Raw genomic sequence first — 19334 nt, forward strand, 5'->3', positions numbered from 1 at the left:
CACTGCAGGCATCCATCCCAGGGAAAAGGGAGGTCTGGCATTTTCTGTGTGCATCCATGGTGTAAGGGCTCCTAGAGCAGAGAGGGGCTCGAAGTGAGACCATTTTACATCAGTGGCACTTCATGATGCCCAGAACTCCCTTGTGATTGCTGCAAGAGCCACCATGGTGCCAGGGGGGCCACAGTGCCTGTTGCACAAGGGGCAGTGTGGCAGTGGCAGGGCAGGGGTGTTGGGAGGCACTGGAGTGGAACTTTGTGAAGTTCAGGGCTCAGTTTCCCAGGAACACTGGAGTACCTCTTCCCTGAAGGGTCTGTGGGGTTCCCAGGGGCTGTTGAGCTCAATGTCAGCTCTGAAGAGAGTGATTTACGCCTGATGTTTGATTTCCACCCAGGAGGTGAAAGTCACCTGGGTGTTTACTCACCAGTTGAGTTCTGAGGAGATGCCCCAAGAACGTCATTCCCTGGGGAAACACTGCACACTGAATTGTGGTTATTTTAAATAATTTGCTTATTGGCACAAAATTATTTGCTTTGTCTCTGGAGAAAGCTCTTCACCTGTGTGACTTCATTGTCTGAGGACTGATCACTTGATGGTGGAGAGCAAATAAGCCCTAAGCCACTGCTCCTGCTGCCAACGAGAGGACAAGTGCTGAGGTTTGGGTCTCATGCCTCCACCCCCTCACCTGCCCAACCCTATAACTTTCAGGCTGGACACCCCTCCAGCCTGGCCAAAACCACGCAGCTTTGTGCTCCACAGGTCCCCACAGAGACAGCATGGGTGAGTGTAGGGTGGGATGGGATGGGATGGGACGGGATGGGATGGGATGGGATGGGACGGGACGGGACGGGACGGGATGGGATGGGATGGGATGGGATGGGATGGGATGGGATGGGATGGGATGGGATGGGATGGGATGGCACCTCAGTGTGTGGCTGCAGCTCACAGGGTATCCCAGCACTTTGCTGCAGGCTCTGTCCTCCCCCACACCCTGGATATCCTGGTGCTGAGTCCTTGCCTGCTGTGCCCTGGGCTGGGAGCTGGGGCAGGAGCCTTCATGCTCTGCTGTATCCAGGTTGTACCAGTGTAGCCCTGGAGCAGCACACAGACCATTTTACAAGTTTTGTATTTACCATTCTTCGCAAATTTCAGTTCTCCAAGGAAACTGTTAAATACCCTAGAGCAGAAAGGGATTTTTTTAGATTTTCTTGCTGAATGTGATATTGAACAGGTATCCAGATCAGGAGGTCAGATGCTCAAGGGCACATTGCTGTCCCCAGCACAGCCCCAAAAGAGGCTGATCCTCCTTTGCCTCTCCTTCCTATGCAGACTTTTCATGACCATTCCCAGGGGAAGGGCTGGCAGTGGGGGAGCATTTCTTCCCTGGGGGCCTCAAGGAAAAATGTCTTTAAACATGTCCCTAAACACAAATATATCAACACACCCCATGTTTTGAGAAGTGAATCAGTTGGAGTGAAGTGTGTTTAAGACTTGCTGTAAAACTGTAACCAGCACAATAGGTTGGGACATCTCTGAGCATTCCCAGAATGGGGTGTTTGTCCCTGGGGTGGCTGCAATTCCACACAGTGGTTCCAGGCTGGCATCCAGGATCATTTTCCTTCTCAGGCATCCCAGAGAATGGTGCCAAACCCAGGTACCCCTGGGAAATGCCATAGGTGTTGGCTCTGCTTGGTTTTGAACAGTGAGGGGTTCACACCAGTAATCTGCCAGGTGAGCTGTGTGTGTCTTATCAGGAGCAGAATTCCCCCTGGGCAGGCAGCTCCACAATGTCTCACTCTTTAGGAATCAGAACAAACTTTCTGTTATTTTACTTAGCTTGAATACTGCAAAAAGTGTGCTGGTTTTTCCTAGTGCTCTGAACCAGAGCAGACCAAACCAGCTGCCCACATATGGAAATCTTGGGGCAGCCACATAACCAACATAACCACAGAAAGGGCATCATCTACCCCAGACCTGCTCTGATCCTGGAGGGCTGTGCTGCCTTCATTTGCCAAGCTGCTTGCACACACACAGCCCTGCCTGAGGCTTACTGCCCACAGCCCCAGGGCAGCCCCAGCTCAAACCACTGGTGAGGGCACACCTGGAGTGCTGTGCCCAGCTCTGGCCCCTCAGGTTGGGAAGGACGTCGGGACACTGAGCACATCCAGAGGGGGCAACGAGGCTGGAGAGGGGCTGGGAACACAAACCCTGAGAGGAAGCACTGAGGGAGCTGAGGGTGCTCAGCCTGGGGAAAAGGAGACTCAGGGGTGACCTTATCACTCTACAACTCCCTGAAAGGTGGCTGTGCCCAGATGGGATTGGGCTCTTTCTCCAGGTAGAACTGACAGACCCAGAGGACACAGCCTCAAGGGAAATACAGGTTGGATATTGGGTAAAAGTTGTTACAGAAAGGGGGATAAAGTTCTGGAATGGCTGCCCGGGGAGGTGGTGGAGTCCCCATCCCTGAGTGTGTTTAACAAAGCCTGGATGTGGCACTGGGTGCCAGGGTGTAGTTGAGGAGTTTGGGCTGGGTTGGACTCGATGATCTTGAAGGTCTCTTCCAACCCAGTAATTCTGTGAATTCTGTGAATTCTGTGCGATGGGAGCTGGGAAGAAAGGGGATCCTCCCTCTGTGTTCACCCTGCTTGTTATGTCTAGACCCAAGTCTTGAGTTTTATAGAGATTTCTGATCATGGACACTTTGGGTTTGGACACAGTTTTGGGACTTCTTTGGTGCCACTACAGCAGGTGGCACCACTAATGACTCCTGCTAATGTGTGCAGGAGAGCTCATCTAAATGAACTCATCTGCATGGGGCCCACAGCTCTGAGGGAGCTCTACACAGAGCTTTATTTTCCTGTTTTACTCTGAATGGGGTTAGTGGCTTGCCAATAGAAGAGTTCTGATCTCTTTCTTCCAACCTCTTCCCATTTCAGCTACCCAGTGCCTTTGTCTCCTGCTTCTGACCTGCCTGCTAGCCCTGGCAGCATCTTTTCCTGATGTTGACATAAGGAACTTGTACCTCCTCAATGGCACGATGGATGACATTATGAATGCTCCCCCAGAGTCCTCCCAGCTAGGTAAGTCTGGCCCTGAAACAGGGAGAGGCTAACAAGGTCCTGATCAGTCAGATCCTACAGAGCCTACATCCTCACCAGCCTGCCCTCACCTCTGTCACACCAAGGAAGGACTAAACACTGATCTGAGAATGTCCTACTGGAACAAGAGTGACCTTAGGGTCCCCTTCTGCTTGCTGCCTGTCTCATCTCCTGCATGGCATGAAGTTCTTCTGTCCATTAGGGACAGAAGCACAGCCCAAAGCTCAGAGCTCACTGGAGAAAGGACAAATTGGCAGCAAGACCAAGCCCGGAGTCTTGTGGGCCATGTGCTCTCCCTTGGAGAAGAAGGGCTAAAGATGCTCCCTGTGTGTTTTGAGGACAAGGGGAACAGTTTTCATCTCTGGAAATCATCAGTGGAGAACTGAATTCAAGGGAGACCTCAATACAAAGAGGAAATGAATGAAGTTAATACAAAGAGTTTGGGCAGTGGCACTGGCACAGGGCAATCAGCCAGGTGATGGCACAGAGCAACCTACAGGTACCAGGAGCAGTGAGGAGGCCTTGAAGAAATGCTCAGGGAAAAACAGGGGCTGTGGGTGGCATGTGGCACGAGAGAAAGAGCTGATTCCCTTCCAAGGGAAGAGGAAATGTGCTTGGCAGAGGAGCTCAAGGTCCAAGTGTTTGGTTTCAGATCACCTGTCAGGAAACTGCCAGCATGGGGAGCACTGAGCCTGAAGAAGAGTTCAGCAAGAACTACAAGTCTGAGTAGAGAAAGAATGTGTGCTCTGGGCTCCACAATGCTCTCAGGAACAGGGTGTGATGTTGGGGTTGTCTTGTGCAGGGAGCTGGAGTTGATGACCCTTGTGGTTTCCTTCCAACCTGGGATATTCTATGGTTTTGTGGTCTCTCACCCACAACACTGAAAGCATCAGCAGCATGAATGCAAACCATAATAGACAGGCCAGCATTCCAAAGGCTGACTTGGAGAAGAGTGCTTCCAAAGGGATGGGGTATGAAGGCAGAAAGGAGCAGAGGCAGACTGCCTTACAGCACAAACAGGAGTGAACAGCTCCATGTGCCTGCAGCAGAATAAATGCAGGCCATGGTAGGAAAGTCCTCCAGACAATGTCACAGGAGTGTTTCCCACTCCACACAGGCTCAGGTGGTAAAGAAGGTCAAAGGGAGCCAAAAAGAGAGTCAATAGCAAAATAGAGAAAGTCAGAAGTCTGGCAGGCAGAATGTGTCAGGAATGGGCTTACACAGAGTGCAAGAGGCTCAAGTCAAACACTTCACAAGGGAGGAGGTGAGACAGTGCCAGCTGAGACTGAGAGCAGGGAGCAGGTACTTGAGGATGTCACAGCAGCAGCTGCAGGGTGAATTGTCTGTTTTAGAGAGGGGACAGGAATGGCTTTTGTGATTCCATGAGCCTGTGACCTGATCCTTCTGTTTTACAGCCATCAGTGGATACAGAGATGTCCTTGCAGAAGAATTGCATTGACTCATTCTAAACCCTCTTCTCTTCCAGCAACACCCTTCAAATTCCCTTTTGAGCAGACACCTCTCCCAACTCCTGGCACCTGAGCCAGTTTTCCTGTGTCTGCTCTCACTTTTCTTCCCCCCCTCTTTAATCCCAAGTCCATAAGTGCTCCTGCTGCACTCCACAAACACCTTCCCAGTGCTGGCACCACCAGCAGGGGTTTCCGCTTACACAGCATGCCCAAATCCTTTCCACCAAAAAAGCATCAGCCTCACTCTAACACCATGCAAATTCCCCCAAATTACCAACTTGCTGATATCTGAAATTGGTGAATTCCTCTGGAATTAACACCAGTAACAGAAAAATATCATCTAGAGAAAACTGAGCTCTCCTAGCAGGCTTTTGACATGCCTACTCCCCACACTCACTCTGTCACTGACATATTTTCTGAAAAATATTTTCACTAGGATTTTTCTCCTGAGAAGCTGAGAAGCCTCAGAAAAGAAATATGAACAATAACTATCTGATGGCTGTGGGATGTGGTCTGGAGATGGTTTACCAACAGGTGCATCTTTGATTGGTCTCATGTGAATTGTTTTTACTTGATGTCCAATTACAGGTCCAGCTGTGTTGGAACTCTGGTCACTCCCAAGATTTTATTATTCATTCCTTTCTGGCTTTCTGATGTCTCCTTTCTCTTTTCTTTAGTATAGTTTTAGTATATCATTTTCTTTTCATATAATATATATCATAAAATAATAAACCAGCCTTCTGAAACATGGAGTCAAGATTCCCATCTCTTCCCTCATCCTGGGGACCCTCAAACACCACCACCCTCACTGCTGTCTCCTGTGTTAATTTAGATGATGGTGATGGACACGTCCGGCAGGCCAGGGACCTCGCCCACCACCCACCCATGAGCCATGGTGAGTCTCTGCCTCTGCTGGGGGGTTCCACCATCACTGGGCTCACCAAGAGCTCTCATACCTCTCCCATGTCTGACACCTGCACTGGCTCCTGCCAGGAATATGCTGATTTTCTGCTGGGCTGCAGCTACAAGCTCAGGGGACTCTGCTGCCAGCTGTGTCCTGGGCTCAGTACTTGATGAGGTGATTTTGCATGGGGAATTTTCCAGATAAACGTCCAAACTGGAAAGTGATGCTTCATTCCTGGGAAGTGGTGATTAGTCACTTTCCTATTTTCACTACACAGTTGGATGTGACAGAATTACTGAGCTGGCTGGGTCAACATCAGCCCCTAAGGCCAAAGATAGGTCCTGCCTGGTCCTGCTGGTGACAGAGGTACTGGAAGTGGGGCAAATTCCTTCCCAGCAGTGTGTAGGTACACTCAGCTGTTTGTTGTATGAGGTGCAGACACTCTGGGCATGGAAAGGCCATAATCAAATCCAACAAGTCAGGAAGTTTCCAAAGAGCTGCTTAGGTAAGGCCAGAGAACAACAATGGCTTTGCCCTGTTGAGGTCCCAAGGGCTGATTTAATTATTAGAGATATGAATGTCTTGGTCACCCACTCTCTGGGGCAAAGCACTAAACCTCTGTGCTGTACCAGCAGGTGACTTTGTCCCCCAGATTTGCATTTGTCTGTGGTGATGCATCATCTGCATGACACAGGCAAATCACTGAGACTCAGCCCAGCCTGGGTGGGGGTCCTTGGGACAGAGATCCTGGCTTGGTCTCACCAGACATTTTCAGTTGTGCCCCCATCAGTTTGAATCCTGTCTTAGGAAGATGTGAAGCTCAACTCTTGTGGTATTCACAAACTCTTTGAACAGAGAGAGACATAATTCTCCCTCCCAGGATTGTTCCTGGGGAAGGCAGTGAGAAAGCTCAGAGAGAGAAGGGAATTAAAACAATTCCTATCTCTTGGTGCTCCTGTTGTTTGGCACATACGAAATGTGTTATGGAGATTGTTCACCAAAAGGGATTTGTTAATTGGACTTTGCTGATGGTTGTTTTGATTGATTGGCCAATTGGATCAAAGCTGTGTCATAACTGAAAGGGTCATGGGTTTTTCTTTAGTGTAGTATAGAGTACTATAGTAATAATATAATTAATATAATATAATATAATATAATATAATATAATATAATATAATATAATATAATATAATATAATATAATATAATATAATATAATATAATATAATATAATATAATATAATATAATATAATATAACTTAAGAAAGCGTAGGATAATATAATATAGCTTAATAAAGCAATTTTCAGCCTTCTGAATCATTGGAGTCAGAGCACGTTGCTCCTGTGTCGAGGGTGCCCTGATTTGATAAACTCTTACATTGATCATGGCAAGATTTTGGTTTACTCCTGTGAGCACCTGGCAGGAATGCAGCCCAGGAATGTGTGTGCAAAAGGAATCAGACACAAAAAAACCCACCCCACTTTCAGGGGGATTTAATAACCAGCTCTTGTTCCCAGCCTCAGGGTGGCCCAAGGACTGCAGTGAGATCCCCCGTGGAAGCCACAGCGGCGTGTACATCATCCAGCCCAAAGGGCTGCACCACCTGGTGGTGTACTGCGAGATGAACGTGACCCACGGGGGCTGGACCGTCATCCAGAGGAACCAGAGGGACACCCCTGTCACCTGGGCCGAGGCCTGGAGCACCTACAAGTTCGGCTTCGGGAACGTGCGCACCGAGTACTGGCTGGGCACAGAGTACATCCACCAGATTGCCAAGCAGAAGGTCTACCAGGTCAGGTTTGTCATCCAGGACTCTGCAGACAACCTCAGCTTCGCAGACTACAACCTGTTCAGCGTGGAGGACGAGGAGCACGGCTACCGCCTGAGGCTGGGCTCCTACAACGGCACAGCCGGGGATGCCATGACCTCAGACAATCCCAACAACATGCATGACAACATGAAATTCTCCACAAAGGACCAGGATCAGGACACTTACAGTAAGAACTGTGCCTACAGCTACGAGGGAGGGTGGTGGTACTCATCGTGTTACTCTGTGCGGCTGAATTACAAGGGGGGCCTGACATGGGGCAACCTGTGCAAGGGGAACTGCAAATCCTCTCTTATCCTCATTAAACCAGCTTCATATTGTTAGTGCTTCCTCCTCCTCCTGTCCACAGTGGCCACTCTGCAAAGGCTCTTCACGGCCAAAGAGTGTGAGCCTCTCTGGAGCAGAGCGAGGAGCACAAGGCTAGCAGGGCTTTAATGAAGTGCCACTTTACAGTCCCCCTCTCCAATTGCAGACTCCCCTCTGCTCAGCTCCGTTCCCCTGTGCTTGCCAATGATTCCTTGTTATAATGTTCATAATCAAGAATTAAAAAAACACTGATGAAATTTGTGGATTCCACATGTACGTTCCCTGTAGGAGGAAAACACACAGCCCTGGAGTGACATCAGAGTTTCCTTGCTGTCTCCAGAACTCACAGAAAGCAATGCCCCAAATTTCCATGTACTCTGAGCCTTTCTGCAGTGTTTGATAAGGCATCCAATAAACATGCTTGCTTGAGCTCATTCTTCAGTAATGACATCTCTTCTGTACCTCTGATCTTCTCCCCTGAGACCCAAGAAATCCCATGTCAGGTGCCAGGACTGGAGTCTTGAGGCTTATCATAGAATCACAGCTTGGTTTGGATTGGAAAGGACCTTAAAACCCATCTCATTCCAAACCCCCTGCCATGGATAGGGACACCTTCCACTAAACCAGGTTACTCAGCCTGGAGAGAGAAAGCCTTGAGTGTTTCTCTTGGATGTGAGAAAATTAAACCCAGTTACACTGTGATAAAGGCCCTGTGATCTGCACAGCATAGGGAGGGGATCCACAGAGCAGCTCCAGGATGGATTTGTGTTGGCTGGAAGAGCAGCTCTCCTGTGCCAAGGTCAGAAGCTGGAAGAGCAAGGAGACATGGCTGTTAGAGGGGTCCTGGAATTTTTCTTCTAGGTTCCTGAATCCCTGCAAACATTTCGTGACCCTGTGGCAGCAGTTCCTGGTCCCAGTGGGGCAGCCTTCCTCAGGGGACAAAGAGGCTGCACAGACCCGCTGTGACAGGGCGTTCCAGGGACAGGGTGTTCCAGGGACAGGGTGCCCCAGTGACAGGATACCCCAGGGACAGGGTGTCCCAGTGACAGGGTACCCCAGGTACAGGGTGATCTGGTGACAGGGTACCCCAGTGACAGGATACCCCAGGGACAGGGTGCCCCAGTGACAGGGTACCCCAGGGACAGGATACCCCAGGGACAGGATACCCCAGGGACAGGGTGATCTGGTGATAGGGTGCCCCAGGGACAGGGTGATCTGGTGATAGGGTGCCCCAGGGACAGGGTGATCTGGTGATAGGGTGCCCCAGGGACAGGGTACCCCAGGGACAAGGTGCCCCATGGCTCCCACCTCTCCTGAGCCAGTGGGTAACAGGGCACCAGGCTGTCCCAGGCTTCACTCCCAGGGCATGAGGAGTGAAACCGCAGTGGTGACAGGAGGACTCGGTGTGCGGGATGTGCCCAGAGGGCTGCGGTACACAGCGGGGAGCACAGGGTGTGCACGGAGGGTGCAGGCTGCACAGAGCAGGGAGCAGGATCCGTGCAGCAGGAGCAGGGTGGGCACAGCCGGGAGCAGGGTGCTCTCAGAGGGTTCGGGTTGCGCGCAGCGTCTTCAGCGAGAGCAGCGCCCGTGTCCCCGGCCAGGGGCGGCACGATGCGGTGCGGTGCGGATGCGGTGCTGGAGCTGTAGCCGTGCGGGAGCAGTGCGGTGCGGGAGCGGTGCGGATGCGGTACAGGAGCAGTGCGGTGCGGGTGCGGGTGCGGTGTGGGTGCGGTGCAGGAGCAGTGCGGGTGCGGTGTGGGTGCGGGAGCGGTGCGGGGTCGCTCCGCGCTCCGCTGCGGCTCCTTTAAGACCGGCGGGGGCGGCGGGCGCGAGGCGGCGCGCGCGGCTCCCGGCGGCGGGGGCGGGGGTCCCGGTGCCGGTGCCGGTGCCGGTGCCGGTGCCGGTGCCGATCCCGGAGCCGGCCCATGTCCCGGCCCGCGGCGCCGCCCGGCTCCCCGCGCCTCCTCGGGGGGCTCAGCACGGCGCAGCTCCGAGCTCTGCTGCAGGACGAGTCGCGGCTGCAGCGCGCCGCCCGCCTCAGCAGGAAGGTACGGCCGGGGCCGGGGGGCCGGGGGCCGGTGTCCCGCCGCCGGCGGGGTCGAGCCGTGCGCCACTCTCTCCTTCGCGGCTGTCCCGGTGCGTAGGGCGGAGCCGCCCGCGGCCCGCAGCTGGCACCCCGGGGCCGGGAACCTCCCGCCGGCCCCGGCTCCGTCTCTCGCTGCCCTCATCTTGACGCCCGTCATCCCGGGGGCTCCGGAGGAGCCGCAGAGCCACCGGCGGGGCGGGGGAGCCTCCGCCCGGGCGTCCCGACCGCGGCTGCGCGGGACTCCCGGTGCGAAACCTCGGGCCACCAAACCCATGGCCACCAACCCACGGCCACCAAGCCCCGTCCGCTGCCCCCGCATCCCGAGATCTGCCGAGGCCCCGGCCCTTCGCCCGCCCTCCAGCCTGGTCTCGTTTTCCGCAGCCGGGATGAGCCCCGCGCTCTCCCGGCTCCGCTGCGGGAACGGGCGCAGGTTATTGTGGAATCGCTCTCGGCCCGATTCCAGCCTCTTCCCTGGTGGCCCCGAGTGCAGACGGTGTGTGCGCAGCGAGGGGAGGGTGCGTGTCCCTTCCGTGACACCGTGTCCTCTGCCGAGCGCTTTCCCTGCACAGCGGCCGGGCAGCCGGCGCTGAGATTGCCGCGGTCGGGTTTAGCCAGCCTGCGTAGCCCGGCTGCAGTCGCCGCATTCCCCCGGGATGCGCCCCCTTCCCACGTAAAGCAGAGGGATGGAGGCAGTGCCGAAAAAGAGGGTTCACCCCCGGATGGACACTGCCCCCCGCCCCCCGCCCGGCAAGGTGCTGGATCTGGCTGGTTCTGCCCATTTCTCTCATTGCTGACACACACGGCCCCGATCCCATTCCCACAGTTCCAGAGTCTTCAGCTGGAGCGGGAAATGTGTTTGGCTTCAAATTGCACCCAGGCCAGGGTGAATCTGTCCCTGCGCCCACGGCTGGAGGATGGGAAGGCTTCGCTGGCCATCAAGTACCAGGAGCTGCAGGAGATCCGAGAGGCATGCTGGGACAAGCAGCAGCGCCTGGGTGAGTCGGGAGCAGCCCATGGGCTGAGGCACATCCAGAGCAACCCCTGCTAATATGAGGGTCCAGGTGGGCTCAGCATTCTTGACCCTACTCCAGCCATGACCAGGAGTGGTGGGGGATGATGCTCACTGTGACACAGCAAATCCTTATTTGGGACCAGCCATGGAATCACAGAATCATTTGGGTTGGAAGGCACCTTAAAGATCATCTCATTCCATCCTCTGCTGTGGGCAGGGACACCTCCAAGACCAGGCTGCTCCAAGCTCCGTCCAATCTGGCCCTGAACAATTACAAGGATGAGGCATCCACAGCTTCTCTGGGCAGCCAGGGTGGGATGGAAGCCTTGGTGTGCAGGTGGCTCCAGGGGTGTGTTTGGGGGGGGGTTCAGTGCAAGGAGGGGGAGAGTGGACGCTTGAGGATGGGAAATTCAGCAGCAGGGGTATCCAGGAGAAGGTTGGCAGCCCCATCCCCTTGTGACACACAGAGGTTTACCTGGAGAAGTGGAGCCCACAGAGAGCCCTGGGCCAGCTCCAAGCCAAGCTTGATGCATCCGAATCAGAGTCAGAGGTGAGTTAGCTGAGACCCCTGTGCTGCTGTCCCTTCCTTACCAGGGCCACGGGGTGCTCTCCATGCCCTCCCACATGCCCGGGCCTGCACCCAGGGTCCAAGGGGTGCTCCCTCTAATCCCACGGCCCATCCCACAGGCCCAGATAAAGCAGTTCCTGGCCCAGGAGCTGCCCCTCGAGTCCTTCCTGGAGTCCTTCTGCCAGAGCCGCACACGCTCCCACGTCTGCCGGACCCAGCTGGAGAAACTGCAGGAGCTGCTGCAGAAGGACCAGGTGCAGAAGGACCAGGTGGGCAGGGACCCTGCGGGGTGCCCAGGTGCCCCAGCTAGCATGGCACCAGCCCGCCTCGCCCCCTTGCAGAGCGGAGCAGCCCCCAAAGCCTTTGATCTGTCCTACGGCTTTGTGCCTGCCGTCCTCATCCCCTCGGAGGCTGCCGTGCCCTTTCCCGTGCCGGCTGCACCCCCCAAGCACCATCTCCCAGCCCTGGCACAGCAGCCAGCATCTCCCTGCTCCGAAGTGCCCGGCCTGGGCTCTCCCCTGCGCCTCGTTGGACACGTGCCCGTGCTCAGCCCCCAGCCCCGGGAGCAGGAGCCGCCGCACCGGTAGCAGGGCAGGGTGGGCATGACCCGCTCCCCCCCTCCCGGGGCTGGGAACAGCACCGAGGGCAGGGACAGGAGGGATGGGGGGTGCTGTAGGCACAGATCCAAAGGGTCTGTGGGGCAGGCACATGGGGGAGCTCATCGAGGGATGGAGGTGCGGGGTGGGGGCAGAGGGTTCTGCATTTGGGAGCTGCTGGGGGGAGGGCTCTGCATCCACAGCAGGAGGAATGGGGAAAGGAAGTGGGAGTGGGTGGCTCGTAGGGGTGTCAGTGGGCTTAGCTGGGAGGGATAGCAGGGAAAAGGCACAGGAGCACTGGGTGTGCCACATGCTTCCTTAATAAAGCCTCTTTCCATGCTCTGTGTGTGCTCTTTCCGTGCTCTGCCCTTTGCTCTAGCTATGAACAGCAGGATGAGGCAGAAAAGGGTTACCAGGGAGCACTTGCCAGGCTTGGAGGTGACTGGCAGCCAAGGAGAGCCCTCCAGCCTGAGGAGCCCCAGACCTTTCCTTTGCACTTGGCTCAGGACTTCACTTCCCTGGGGAAGTTGAGAGCTCCTGCAAGGGGTGCAGAGCCTGCCATGAGTGTCTGTTTCTCTCATGAGAGGTGCCAAGGACCAGTTTGGCCCTGCACATGGGGAAGGTGCCCAGAGATGCCTCGTGCCAGCAGCAAAGCCCTCACCCCGTGAGGGTTATTCCCTATGGCCAGCTGGGCTTGCTCAGAGCTTGGCAGCCACTGGTCACATCAGCCTGAACTTGTGTCCACCTTCCTCATCCCCTCAGGGGCCACCGTGCCCTTTGTCATTCCTCACCCACCTCCCCCATTCCAGCAGCCCTCACTGGACAGAGTGACAGCAGGCCTGAGCTCTCAGCCTGCTCCATCCCAGGCCCTGCTGCTCCTTTCCTCAGTATCCCACAGTGGATGGGGAGTGCAGGGCTGCTGTTCCCCATCCCCCAGGGAACAGCCTGCTTCCTCCAGCTGCAGCCTCCTGGTGCTTGTTTCCTGCTGTGGCATGGCCACTGTGCTGGATTTAGCTTTTGGCTTGGTTTCAGACTCTTCTAGTGCTCTCAGAGCCTGTCTGGCTCTGTATAGTTCTTTTCCTCTTTCCCCACTGCCTGCCCAACCTGCATCTTGCCCCTGCTATGTAGACTGCTTGGAAGTCATCCCAAGCAGCAGAAGGCCCCAAAATACAGGTCATTAGCTTGCAGGGTCTGATCACTCTCCCCCACTGAGGCTACCTGGCCTTATGCCAAACCTCAGCCCTCATTTATGGCTAATATTCCAGTATTACCAGTTAAAGGAGGTTTAAAACTGGGATAAATAGGGGACCAGCCACGGTGCCTTTACCGGCATGTGAGGAGGTGGTAGTCACTGGAATATCTGGAGTTTCACAAAGCACCTGCTGCTTTCCTGAGTCCCACTTTGGGCTCAGCCTGGCAGTGCAAGGCCTGTTTGCCAGCCAGGCTCTGTGCTCACCTGCCTGCTCAGCCACAGGCAGTGCTGGTTGGCTGTCACTGCCCTGCCACAGGGGACCAGGCACAGCACTGAGGCATCAGATGGTGAGCAGCAAAGCCACCCAAAAACTATTCAGACCCCACAGTGCATCTCCCCAGGCAGTGCCTGCCCTGCACAGCTCCCCTGGGCTGGGCAGCCCCAGGCTGGATGGGTCTGCCACAGGACAAATGTCCCTGGTCCCTTGCAGCTCCTGAGTCACCCCAGTGGCCCCATGAGTGAGGACTCTCAGGGTGAGCAGCTGCCCCTGCAGCCTGGCCGAGGTGAGTGTGTGTCCATGAGAGCTGCAGCACTAGAAGTGACAGTCTCAGCACCAAGGTGAGCTCTGCTGCCATGCTCTGTCTGTCTGTCAGTCCACAGGAGCCCTGCAGCACCCCAGGAAGTTCAGGAAGCACTGGGCAGGCCTTGACAATCCAGGGTCCTGCTGGGCTGGCCACCACCCCACTTCAGGGGGGAGAACCTTGGGAAGCTTCCAAGCCAGGTGAGCCCCTGCCCTGGGGAGGTTCCTGCGACCCTGCAGCTGGTGCTGTCCAGTTTGGGGCACACACTGGCTGGCCCCAGTGGGTGGCTGCACACCCCAGCTGTGGTGATCCTGGCAGGGGGTGCATGCTGTATCCCTGGAGATTGAGGGGTATGTGCCTGCCCACTGCCACCAACAGCTCCAGGCCGTCCACAGGCCAGCTGGGACTGGGGACACAGGGCAGGCGGGGACATTGGCTCACAGGCAGGGGCTGACAGTGGACAGGGTGACCCCCTCTGCCCCTCCTGCCTGTCCTGTGCCCCTCCCTGCCTGTCCCTGCCCTGCACGATGAAGTCAAGGAGGGTAAAGGTGCTGCTGCTCACCCTGGGGAGGAGGAGGAGGAGGGGCTGCCATGGGTGTGCACCTGCATTCATTTCTGCTGGGCCAGCCCAGCCCCCTGCCAGCTGGGGTGCAGCCAGAGCTGGGCAGGGAGCTGGGGGTGCCCCCCATCCCTGGCTCCAGGCTGGATAAGGAACAGCCCCAGCCCAGGAGAGCCACAACAGCTGGGAGGAGAGGGGTGCCCCCACTCCTCTGAGGAATCCCCTGAGCCACAACCCCCAGGCAAAGGGGTGCAAAAGGGGGACAAACCTGGGCTAGGACCAGTGTGCCCCAGCTGGGGCCCCTGGAGAGGCACGGAGCAGTTAATTGTCTATTAACAATTAACTCTATTAACCAAGGAGTGGCCTCAGGGGATGCTGCTGAAGGGAGGGGGAGCTGCCCCCACCCTCGGGAGCTGCCAACCGTAGCAGCCCTTCCCTGGCAGGGCAGAAGCACCAGCAGCTGCCCTGGGGCACAGAGCTCTGCCCACTCAGCTGAGGGCTGGGGCTGTCCCAGGGGCTGTCCCCTCACCCCCATCCCTGCCAGGCCAGCCCCTTTTGGAGGAAGGAGGCTGGTGGCCACCCCTCACTGCTGCTCAGGACTCTGCTTCCCAGCCTGCAGCTCCCTGCTCCTGCCCCTCACAAGCAAAGCTCTGCCAGCAGTCAGGTTTGATCCCTTCCTTTCCAAAGAGCAGGCCAGCTCCAGGAGGAGGCCCTGAGGAGGCACTCAGACCCCACACTCCCAGCACCCACCAGCTGAGGGGCAGCTCAGCACCCCAAACCTGCAGTTATGGGGGTCAGCCATGAAAAGGGGCTGGGGCAGGGTGGGGAGTGGGCTCTGCACTGAGCTTGGAGGGTCTCAGCACTGAGGCCATGCCATCAGGCTCCATTCAGCTGGTTTGTTTCCCTGGAGCCTTAGATTCCCTTAGCTTGCCACAGCATCCAATTCCCAAGTGGCTGTTAACTACTCAGATTTTGGTGCTTCCCTTTGATATCTGCTGCCAGTGATTTAGGGTGGGAATGAGCAACACCAAAACATCCTGTGGGGTGAAGGTGCAGGGTAGAACAGTGCAGGCCTGGATGGGCAGGCATGGGATGGATGAGGCCCCTGGATGGCTGAGGCCCCACCAGCAACTCACCTCAGACAGTTCCTTTAGGGACACACAGCTGGCAAAACCTGGTGCAAAGAGAGAGAGCAACATGGACACATACATCACTTGCAGGAAAGTGAAATGTGGAGACACAGGGCGCGGAAGGGAGGGGTAGAATGTGCCAGAATATCTGTAAGAACGGCCCCAGTGGGCTGGAGACTGAGGAGGAAGAAATCCCTGCTGGGAACATTACACTCCTTCCAGCAAAGTCCTCGGGATGCTCATGGGTAAGACCCTCACCTGGGCCAGGAGGGGCTGTGGACAGCTCAGCTGCTGCTGCTGTCTGCTCCTGAGCTGTGCTGCAGGGACTGGACACATCCTCAAAGCAGGAAAACGACCTGGGAGCTCACAGCTGTCCCCTGCTGTGACCCTGCTGATGGCTGCCTTGCCCCAGCTGCAGGAAGGGGGGCTCCTGTTTTCACAGGAACAACCCTCTGTGTGTCAGTGTCCCCAGGGATGCATCCTGGCTCCTGAGATGAAAAGGCCACAGGGAATTACTGAGCTTTATCCTCCTATATCCTTCCTTCCATCTTTATCCTATCCTTTACCTTCCAACCCTGTCCAGCTCACAGCCCCTGGCACCACCCACCCCTGGCACCCTCACAGGCTGTGCTCAGTTCTCCTGGCACCTCTCCATCAAGGAAACAGCTGGGGAACAGCAAGAATACCATGACACTGTTGACATAAGGAGAAAATGGGGCAGAACAGTGCTGTGCTGGGTGCTGGGAGGCAGGCTGGGCATTTGGACCAGCTCCAGCCACTTGCTGCCCAAGCTCCTGAAATCCTTCCCAGAGCAGAGGAGCAGTCAGGCCTGACTAGGGCAAAGGTGACCCTGCAGAGTTTAGGGCACCCTCCTCTGTCCAGGCAGCAGGTGAGGGCAGAGCACAGGGGATGTCACCAGGGCACAGCCACCCCTGGGTGTCAGGCAGCACAGAACAGGACCTCCAGAGAGGCCACCCTGCCCTGCTGACTGCAGGCTGCATGCCCACCCTTCCCAGCAGGGCAGACAGAACTCCCCCCCTGCCCTGTTCTTCACTGGCTGAAGTCAGGATGTGAAACACCTGCCTGCCCCTCAGCCCTGCTTTCCAGCAAGTGCAAGGAATATTTACCACCCAGCCCACAAAAAGAAAGATGTGTCATTTTGTCACCAATTGATGGCTGGATGTCTTTAATCTTCAAGATACATCACAGAGACCTGAGGAGGAAGAGAAGAGCCAGCAGCAGGAACTCCAAACCCCCTGTGTAGGGGGAGCCACAGGAGTGCTCCCTAGTGCCATGGACACTGCTGGCTTTTCCAGCCTGCAAAGTAATGCTTCCTGCCAAATCCTGCCCAAAAAGCTACCTCTGATCTTTTGAGTGATTTGTTTACAGAATGAAGATGAGCATGAAAAGGCATCAGCAGGTGCCAGAGCCCCAACTCCAGAGAGCTCCCCTCTGTAGCAGGGCACACCAGGCTCCTGTGTCCCCACTGTGACATCCCAGTGATGTGATCCCAGGTGAAGGGACACAATGGCACCCAGAGAGGACCATGGAAAGCTCACTCTGCCCCTGGGCTGAGCTTAGTCCCAGCATGCAGCAGCCTCTAGTGAGCAGCTGGAGGTGGCACAAGGCTGCTGAAAGCAGGCAGAGAGCAATCCTGAGCAATCCTGCACAAGCAGGAGAGGTGCCAAGGACCAGTTTGGCCCTGCACATGGGGAAGGTGCCCAGAGATGCCTCGTGCCAGCAGCAAAGCCCTCACCCCGTGAGGGTTATTCCCTATGGCCAGCTGGGCTTGCTCAGAGCTTGGCAGCCACTGGTCACATCAGCCTGAACTTGTGTCCACCTTCCTCATCCCCTCAGGGGCCACCGTGCCCTTTGTCATTCCTCACCCACCTCCCCCATTCCAGCAGCCCTCACTGGACAGAGTGACAGCAGGCCTGAGCTCTCAGCCTGCTCCATCCCAGGCCCTGCTGCTCCTTTCCTCAGTATCCCACAGTGGATGGGGAGTGCAGGGCTGCTGTTCCCCATCCCCCAGGGAACAGCCTGCTTCCTCCAGCTGCAGCCTCCTGGTGCTTGTTTCCTGCTGTGGCATGGCCACTGTGCTGGATTTAGCTTTTGGCTTGGTTTCAGACTCTTCTAGTGCTCTCAGAGCCTGTCTGGCTCTGTATAATTCTTTTCCTCTTTCCCCACTGCCTGCCCAACCTGCTCATTGCCCCTGCTATGCAGGCTGCAGGCAGGGTGTTCCTGCTGTGCCCCAGGCTCTGAGCAGCATCACAGAAATGCACCCTGCAGACACAGGGCATTCACTTGTAACATTCTTGTGCTGGGACAAAACACACCCCAGGCTCTGGGAGATGGGGGAACAAGGCCTGGGCTCCTGCTCACCCCACTGACAGCAAACCCAGTGTCCCACACAGTGCTTTGCACACTCAGGCCATGGCCAGGAAGCTTCTCTCCCTCCAGGCAGCAGCAGCATAGCACAGGTGAACCTTCACCCAAGGAGAGAGAAAAGGTTCTCAGAAACACAATCTTCAGTTCTTAAAACACTTCAGTATTTAAAGAGGCAAATACTCTTGTGCAAATGATGCTCAGACACGTGTAAGACACAGAGAATAGCACTGGCTGCTCACAGGTGCACCACAGCCAACATCCCCAGAGGGAGGGGTGGTGTGAAGGTCCTGGCAGGCCCCAGGCAGGACAGAGGACTATAGACACCAAAGTGCTGTCACACACCTCCAGGCAATGTCACACACTGACCAGGCCACGGGCTCAGGTTGCATTTTTCAGGTCTGATCTCAGACCCCTGTACCTGCCATTCTCACAGGGTAATGCAGCTGGGACATGAGGAGCTCCAGAGATGTGGTCCCAGCAGCTGTGACAGCACAGGCCTGGCAGCAGCAGGAACCAGAGGCACAGCTGAGCACGAGCAGCCCTGAACACACACAACACCCAGCACCTGTGACAGCCTTTAATCTCTGCAGGCACCCAGGGTCACACAGCTGTGCCAAGGAGGGAACACATCCCAGTCCAGAGTCCAGGACTGTGCTCACCTGCCAGGCACTGTGCAGGTGGTGCTGGCTGAGGGGGCACACAAAGAGCCTGCAGAGCTCCTGCACCACCCCTGCAAGGTCACCCTGAGCAGCCTGGCCCAGGCTGTGCCCCCAGAAGGCATCCAGAGGGCACATCCCGTGCCAGCCAGGGCACTGTGTCTGAAGGTCACGCTGGCAGGGTGCAATGTCACAGCTCGACCAGCAGATGCAGGGTTGTGCAAGGCACACCCCCAGCCCCCGGTGACACCGTGCCGCCCCGCCGTCACTTGAGGCCGTAGATGAGAGCAACGCCCAGGAAGAAGAAGAGCCCGATGGAGAGATCCGAGAGGGCCCGGAGGCGTCCCTGTGCCGCGAACTCCTCCCGCCGGAGGCGCAGCTGCTCCCGCCGGGCCCGCAGCAGCTGCTCCCTCTGCAGCTGCTCCCCGTAGTGAGCGCGGTAGAAGGCGTCGAAGTCGAAGGGAGTCGGGACGGGCCCCGGGCGGGCGGCGGGGGCGCGGGGCGGTGGCGGGGCGGCGGCAGACGGGCGGCCCGAGGGCCGGGGAGCGTCGCGCAGCTCCGCGGCGCTCAGCAGCCCGCGGTCGTACTTGCGGCGGAGCGCGGCGCTGCCCAGCACCCGGTACGCCTCGCTGACGGCGGCGAAGCGAGCGGCGGCGGCCGCGCTACCGGCGTTACGGTCGGGGTGGTAGCGGAAGGACTGCTCGTAGTACGCCGTCTTGATCTGCGCCGCTGTCGCTGTGGACGGGACGCCCAGCACCTCGTAGAGATCGCGGCGCGCCCGCGGGGCCCCAGCACCGCCCGTCTGCACGGCCCGGTAGGGCGGCGGGGCACAACCGGGCCGCGGGGCGGCGGGAAGGAGCGGCCGCAGCCGCCCGAGCACCGCCGGGCCCATGGCGGCCTCAGCGCCCGCCCGCCGCCATGATGACCGCCGCGGCGCGGACCAGTGATGTCACCGGCGGGAGGC

The 19334-nt window shown here is 56.9% G+C and overlaps 3 protein-coding genes across 3 annotated transcripts; 2 read left to right on the forward strand and 1 right to left on the reverse strand.

The window, feature by feature from the left end:
* Nucleotides 1-773: 773 nt before the first annotated feature.
* On the forward strand, nt 774-7620 carry LOC103820052 (fibrinogen-like protein 1-like protein). Its single transcript, XM_050981969.1, has 4 exons — nt 774-777; nt 2934-3077; nt 5397-5459; nt 6986-7620. The coding sequence occupies exons 1-4, from the start codon at nt 774-776 to the stop codon at nt 7618-7620; spliced, it is 846 nt and encodes a 281-aa protein (XP_050837926.1).
* Nucleotides 7621-9512: 1892 nt separating this feature from the next.
* Nucleotides 9513-12068, forward strand: VPS37D (VPS37D subunit of ESCRT-I). Its single transcript, XM_050981867.1, has 4 exons — nt 9513-9650; nt 10512-10683; nt 11168-11250; nt 11388-12068. Exons 1-4 carry the CDS (start codon nt 9528-9530, stop codon nt 11853-11855), a joined length of 846 nt encoding a protein of 281 aa, XP_050837824.1. The 5' UTR covers nt 9513-9527; the 3' UTR covers nt 11856-12068.
* Nucleotides 12069-16480: 4412 nt separating this feature from the next.
* On the reverse strand, nt 16481-19328 carry DNAJC30 (DnaJ heat shock protein family (Hsp40) member C30). The gene has a single exon (XM_050981819.1). The coding sequence runs from the start codon at nt 19260-19262 to the stop codon at nt 18636-18638; it is 627 nt and encodes a 208-aa protein (XP_050837776.1). The 5' UTR covers nt 19263-19328; the 3' UTR covers nt 16481-18635.
* Nucleotides 19329-19334: the final 6 nt, after the last annotated feature.

This window comes from Serinus canaria, chromosome 19 (assembly GCF_022539315.1).
Source record: "Serinus canaria isolate serCan28SL12 chromosome 19, serCan2020, whole genome shotgun sequence".
NCBI lineage: Eukaryota > Metazoa > Chordata > Aves > Passeriformes > Fringillidae > Serinus > Serinus canaria.

Coding starts and splice junctions, on each gene's coding strand:
- LOC103820052 (XM_050981969.1), top strand. Junction 3,078..5,396: donor CCCAGAGTCCTCCCAGCTAG/GTAAGTCTGGCC, acceptor GTGTTAATTTAG/ATGATGGTGATGGACACGTC. Junction 5,460..6,985: donor CCACCCACCCATGAGCCATG/GTGAGTCTCTGC, acceptor TCTTGTTCCCAG/CCTCAGGGTGGCCCAAGGAC.
- VPS37D (XM_050981867.1), top strand. CDS start 9,528: ATGTCCCGGCCCGCGGCGCCGCCCGGCTCCCCGCGCCTCCTCGGGGGG. Junction 10,684..11,167: donor GGACAAGCAGCAGCGCCTGG/GTGAGTCGGGAG, acceptor TGTGACACACAG/AGGTTTACCTGGAGAAGTGG. Junction 11,251..11,387: donor CATCCGAATCAGAGTCAGAG/GTGAGTTAGCTG, acceptor CCCATCCCACAG/GCCCAGATAAAGCAGTTCCT.
- DNAJC30 (XM_050981819.1), bottom strand. CDS start 19,262: ATGGGCCCGGCGGTGCTCGGGCGGCTGCGGCCGCTCCTTCCCGCCGCC.